The sequence below is a fragment of the Chroicocephalus ridibundus genome, chromosome 3 (genome assembly GCF_963924245.1).
Source record: "Chroicocephalus ridibundus chromosome 3, bChrRid1.1, whole genome shotgun sequence".
NCBI classification, from domain to species: domain Eukaryota; kingdom Metazoa; phylum Chordata; class Aves; order Charadriiformes; family Laridae; genus Chroicocephalus; species Chroicocephalus ridibundus.
The window spans coordinates 20,135,820-20,141,819 of NC_086286.1; the positions used below are offsets into that span (position 1 = coordinate 20,135,820).

At 44.3% G+C, this 6,000-nt stretch overlaps 1 protein-coding gene across 7 annotated transcripts in view; it reads right to left on the minus strand.

Annotated features, from left to right (window-relative positions):
* SLC8A1 (solute carrier family 8 member A1) overlaps positions 1-5,589 on the minus strand; it is a 146,758-nt gene extending 141,169 nt beyond the window's left edge. For all 7 annotated transcript variants that reach the window (XM_063328310.1, XM_063328309.1, XM_063328306.1 and 4 more), the window contains exon 1: positions 5,479-5,589. In XM_063328310.1, the coding sequence (XP_063184380.1) occupies positions 5,479-5,531 (53 nt within the window). In that variant the 5' untranslated portion in view covers positions 5,532-5,589. The remainder of the gene's footprint in view (positions 1-5,478) is intronic.
* Between the last annotated feature and the right edge of the window lie 411 nt (positions 5,590-6,000).

A 6,000-nucleotide genomic window follows, 5' to 3' on the forward strand; every position in this document is an offset into this window, starting at 1 on the left:
GAATAAGTTACACCAGAGTAAAACAAACACTTGTCTCTCACATCCAGTGTTATTGTTAGCAACTTAGTCGACTATGTGTATTTCTCAGCAGCAACAATGACTCACTAAATAACAGGATAATACCACGGATCACTAGCATGTTGTGGTCTGTGGCCACAGGAAGGCTTTACTTTTACTGTGTACATGTTGGCAGTCTCAACACACTAGCAGCAAATCCAAATGTTTATTGCCGCATCTAGGGCAGAAGCACAAGATCTCTGCTTGGAGCCTTTCTGTAAGCCAAAAAGATAACATGGGGTATATTCTAACATCATGCTTGCCAAACTGCAGCAAAAGCAGTGAGCTGAGAACTAGGTGCTGGCAAAGTGGATGCCACCTTGGTTTTGCACCCTTGTTTCCAGTGTGCGGGTATGGCAATTGCTGATGCTGGTTATCAGCACGGGAGGGAGTTGGTTCAGAGGTGGGCTCCCTATTCCCACACTAAAGCCTAAACCTTGATGCACGGTTGCTAGTTTTGGAAACAGGCATCAAAGCAAGCTGATTTGGAAGGGTGAATAGGTCGTAGGGCAAGAGAGAAAACTGGTCCGTCAACCCCAGGCCCCTGCAGAAAGTCTGGGAGTGGTCAAACCTACCTTTACCCAAATCCTGCCATTTTCCAGAATCCCAGTTCTGTGAGTATCTTCCTCCTACCTATGCCCACCTTTCTGCATAAGTAAACTGATGCACTCTCCTCTCCTCTCCTCTCCTCTCCTCTCCTCTCCTCTCCTCTCCTCTCCTCTCCTCTCCTCTCCTCTCCTCTCCTCTCCTCTCCTCTCCTCTCCTCTCCTCTCCTCTCCTCTCCTCTCCTCTCCTCCCCTCCCCTCTCCTCTCCTCTCCCTCTCCCTCTCCCTCTCCCTCTCCCTCTCCCTCTCCCTCTCCCTCTCCGTCTTCTCTCCTCATCTCTGGAAAAGGCTCCGCTAGAGAGATCACAAACCAAAACCTGCATTTTATGTTAGGAACGTCAGAGTTCAGCATTCCAAGGATTTGGGAAAGATCCTAAAAACAAACATCCCAAACTCAGGAGGAAATTCAGCATTAGATGTAAAAGAAATCCAAATATGTTGAAGTATGGAAATCAAAACAACTTCAGCTTTGCCCTGCAGTGGCCTCATGCAATAAGAATACATTTATGATTGGATCATAGTGATGGTTGGAGCCCTAGATAAGAATAAACTGTTTTGAAGACCTCCAGATTTACTGTATTGTTGCTATTTTTTCCCCCCCATGTATTGCCTGAATAATACTGAGTTTCTTAGAAGATCAACTCCAAAATGAATGTCAACTCATAAATTGCCTGCTTTACCTGTAAATTAGCAGAAAACACTGCTTAAAGCTGTCACATGGTTGTCTCTCCCCATAGCAACACAGACCAGCAGATGGTGGGTCTGAAGGGTGAGACGACTGGAGTCTGTCTGAAGCACACCGGAAGACCAGGACATCTCTGGAGCCATGTCCCTAGCCAGCCTGCTGGCACATCTTGCCGACCACTTAGGGAAAACATCCTGGGCACCTCTAAAACTGAGCTTTTTAGCTCAGGGGCATGCAACTCTGAATTCAGATTATTTTTTCCTGCATTTATAAAGAGGCTTTCTCCATTTGCTGAATGCCTTGTCCGCAAACCCCAGCATCGAGATTCCTTCTGTGTGAGCACAATTCAGCAATACCATGGTTCAGTTTCCTAGTGAGATGCTGAGTACCTGAAAAGTTAGTATCATCCAGAGCTATTTTGTAAGAGCTGGACTCCAGCTTGGCATTAAAGGCAACTTCTATCATGGGATGAAGATCTAGGAGTAGTTCATGTCTGTAGGTGACCAAAAATGACAGCTGGATTTAGACCAGCTGAGGCCATTTAGGGTTATTTACTCATCTCTCCATGCTGGGCAGTCAGCTATCATACACAAAATTTTTATAAAGAAGAACAAGTTTGTGAGGCTGGATGGCCCGGAGTTTAACACAGTGAAACAAAAATGGCAGCACGGGTTCTCTAAAACACAGCCTATTTTCACTTCACATCTGAAGTTCTACTCTTATTCAAAAGGATTATAGCCACGTGTGCATAGAAGGTACTGGACATACTTGTGCTGCTACACAAGAGATTGCAAGCAGCGAGCGCCATGGTATATGCTGCAGTATTTACATGTAGTGCTTGCAACCTGCAAACACAAACTTTTTCTAAAATGCTGTTCCTTCTAGAAAACTGCCTGTCTTTGTGAGTCCTCTGGTGAAACCCTCCCCAGATAGATCACTGTCCCTTACCCTGAAGAAGGAGAGACAAGAATAGGAAGATGATGTTGTGGGAGCAAGAAAACCAAAAATGACAGCTGACCATTTTCAGATTTTTTTGGAACATCATATTCTTCAGGCTTTCGATTCCTTGGTCAAACCAGATTCAAATTGGCAAATGGGTCTGCAGGTTTCTAGGCCGGGAACGGGCAGAGCTGTCACATAAAGCCTGTTTCTCTAGAACGCAGGCAATAACATTTATCTGGCCAGAGAAGTGGATCAGTCTATCAATGTGTCCCCAGAATCTGCTCCAAACTTCTGACATACTAGAGAAAAGACAGAGAGGGTGTCCAAACTCCATCCTTCAGGAATCACCATAACAATATTGAAGTTGTCTGAAGGAGGAGAATATACAGTGGGCTTACTTCCAGCCAGAGCCAGTTTGCGAAATCCTCACTGAGTGTCTTCAGGGTGTAGCTCTCCTCTGTGCGGTTTATTTTGAGGATGCTCTCTTCTTGGGCACACTATAAACCACAAACATGTCTTTCCCTTCACACAAGAAAGTCTGAATTCAGGGCCCAGTTGTGGATGTCTGGTGCAAAGACTTCTTCAGGCCTTATGTCTGAAAACCAAGGGTGTTGGGTTGGTTGGTTTTTTTTTTGGAAGCTACTAACATTTTGGAACACAAAGCACCAGTGCACCTAGAAGTCCTGTGTGCCTTTGGCTCCTTGCATGAGACACACAACAGGTTCTTCCTTGCTCCAAGTGCCGCCAGGGCGAGGGCAGCTTTACCCTTGTCCATGGCTAGCGAGAATAAGCCCTGAGCTCAGCTTTGCCCTTGTTTGTCATCTCCTGGGTTTTGTGCTGCCCTGGCTCATCTCGGCAGCCTCGCTCCCTCTGATTGTGAGAAAGAGCAGAGCTCCCCCTTCCCCCTCTCCTCCCTCGCTCTGGCAAGGAACGGTGTGTGGGAGGACCTCGTGGCGGATGCTCGGAGACTGCAGCACTCATAATGACTAGTCACTTATAAAAGACATGTTAGTGATACTATCGCTAATGCTTTATGTGACTATTTGTATTCGTGTCTAGGGTCTCTGAATGAGATCCATCAGCTTTGCACAAGGGACCAAACAAACACCGGCAATACCTGTGACTAATCAATAGTAAATATTAATAATAGCTAATACACTGATAATAATGAACATTAGTGATAACACAGGCGGCCAGAAAATGCTTCTGACGGAGGGAGGGAAGGAGGGGGCACAAAGGATGTGTCATTCACAAGGGCCTTGGGCAGGTCTGCCCTGGGGCTGGGAACCCAGTGATGACTCCTGCCACCAGGGCTTTGCCTACTGGGCCACGCTGCCCCAGCCCTGGGCCAAATGGGAAGATCAAACTAAATAGGTCCCAGCTTTTCCAGCTCCATCCCTCCATCCTGCCATCCTGTTCCTGACCTGCCCAGCACAATGGATGGGTAACGCCTTGCTCTGGGACCATGCACATCATCTGGTCTTTGCCTCTGGGGAAAGGGAAGCGCACAGCCTCAAAGGGACAAAAAAAAAAGGGGGGGGAGGGGGCAGAAATTGGGGAAAAGCTATTCTCTATCAGTGGGCTACAGTGACCTGTAAAACAGAACCACATCCAACAGGCAATAGAAGCCATCTGAGTAAGTGTGACATGCAGAAGTGTTCTTTCATAGCAATATCAGCAAAAGGTTACAACTCAATAGCAATTAAAAAGCTATCTATCGACCCCAATTACTTAAAGATTAATTTCTGCACTAGCATTTCTATAGACAGGTGATATGTATTTAAAAGCTACCTGTCAAAAAAAAAAAGTGGCACAAATTTCAACTGCCGCTTAATTTTGATTATTTTTTTTTCAGCACTTGAGAGGAAACCAGACAAAGAGCAGATTTGTATTTCAGTGAGTATGAAAATGATGAATGTGGGAATATCCATGGAAATGCTAGCTAAATAAGGGGAAAGAGGGCCGTACTCACGGGCCCTCTCGATTGTAGACTCCACTACGGAATTGCAAGCAAACACTTCCATTATGCTCTCCTTATGTAATGACAAGGGAAAGCATTTTCATTCATGAATGGAAGTGCTTATGACATTTGTGGTCTAGTAATTTCCCTTTACAATCATCCTTCATATCTCTGGAAATCTCCTACAATTTCACTCATATTCCCGATATTATTTTCAGTTCTTTCTGTATAATTTCACTTCACCTGCGCTAACGTTTTTTCCAGTCTATTAACCACCTGAAAAATGAGAAAGCTTTACCTAGCACTTTGCAGTGGGAGTATGAATACCGTATTGTAACACCCGAAAGCACACGAACTGTTACCCAAATGCCGCTCTGTAGCTTTTAAAGAAAAAAAATCTCACGTTTAACCGTACCACCACAAACCAACAAGGTTTTAAGCCAAAGCTACAAAAAGCTTTTTTTGTTTTCTTTTTAACAAAAGACTTCCGTGGAGAAAGCCCTGCTGCCAGGGGTATATTCTGCGTTTTTGACAGTGCCCGGTTCACAGAGCTAACATGTTTCAGTGCTGGGTTGAAGGAGAGCTGTTACTTCAGCGCTTTGGAAATATTCACAATAGCACACAGCTGTTTTTTGCTGAGGTTGACTTTCACAACACAGCAACGGCAGTTAAAGCTGTACCAAAAATCCTTGCACAGGATGTAATCAACCTCAAATCTACAGAGAAACATTGAGAAACTGCCTTCAAGTGCCAAGAAAAACAGCAGTCGTTTACAACAAGCTCTTCCTAATGTCCAGTCAGCTCAACCCAAATGAGACATGTTTTTCAAAACGAAAGTAGGACAGACCAGAGAAGAAAAAACCCTTGACTATTCTTACGAATTTTTCTAAATCAAAACACAGAAAGACTCAGACACTGGAAACCACCACCAATCCCTCCTGCCCCTCTGTCCGCCAAAGCTCTAACACCAGTCAGCCTGTAAATCCGGTTCATGAGTGATAAAACGCTTGTTTTCCAACATTTTTCTCTTGCCTCTTTCAGACACTTGGAAGGTTTCTGTCCCTCCAGCGGCAAAGCTGTTACATGTCATGTTCCTTACCCAGAGAGCTTAACCGCTATCCAGCTATTGGAGTCATCCCATAGCCTCAGATTTATGGCTTTTCTCAGGACGTCAGTCTAACCAAATACCTAGGTTTACCCAAAAAATGCTTGAATTGCTTTTCACTTACCCCAGCCGAGTCTCAGCAGTTGTGGGTAAAGCAGAATGGAAAAAAGCCCTCATATGATAGCGTCTCTAAATTTACCAGAAAGAAAGGAGCTGGGGTGCTTGTCCTTTAAGTGTCTCTAAAGATGGTTTGCATAGCTGGATCTCAGCTTATCTATGCTTTTCTGCTTTTGCTTCCATACATGGATCTGTTCCCAACAGTAACTTCAAGCTGTCGAAAAGAAGCTATCTGGCAGCTTTCAGCTTCATCTGACACATAAATGAGAGAAAATAAATTAATAATTGTCTTTTCTGCTGGCTACCATTTTTTTTTTTGATTTGCACCTCAGAACACCTTTTCTTGTTTGTTTGGGTTTTTTCCCCTTCTCCCCAGACTAACATTGTGTTATTTTTTTCCAAAGTAATCCCTAGGTGAGGGGAAACAGAAATGACCAAGGCAGATTTCTCTTCTCCCTTTCCTGCAGTCTCACACAATTTTATTCTTAGAAATGTATTTTTTTTTTCTTTTTTTTCTTTTCCTTTGCTT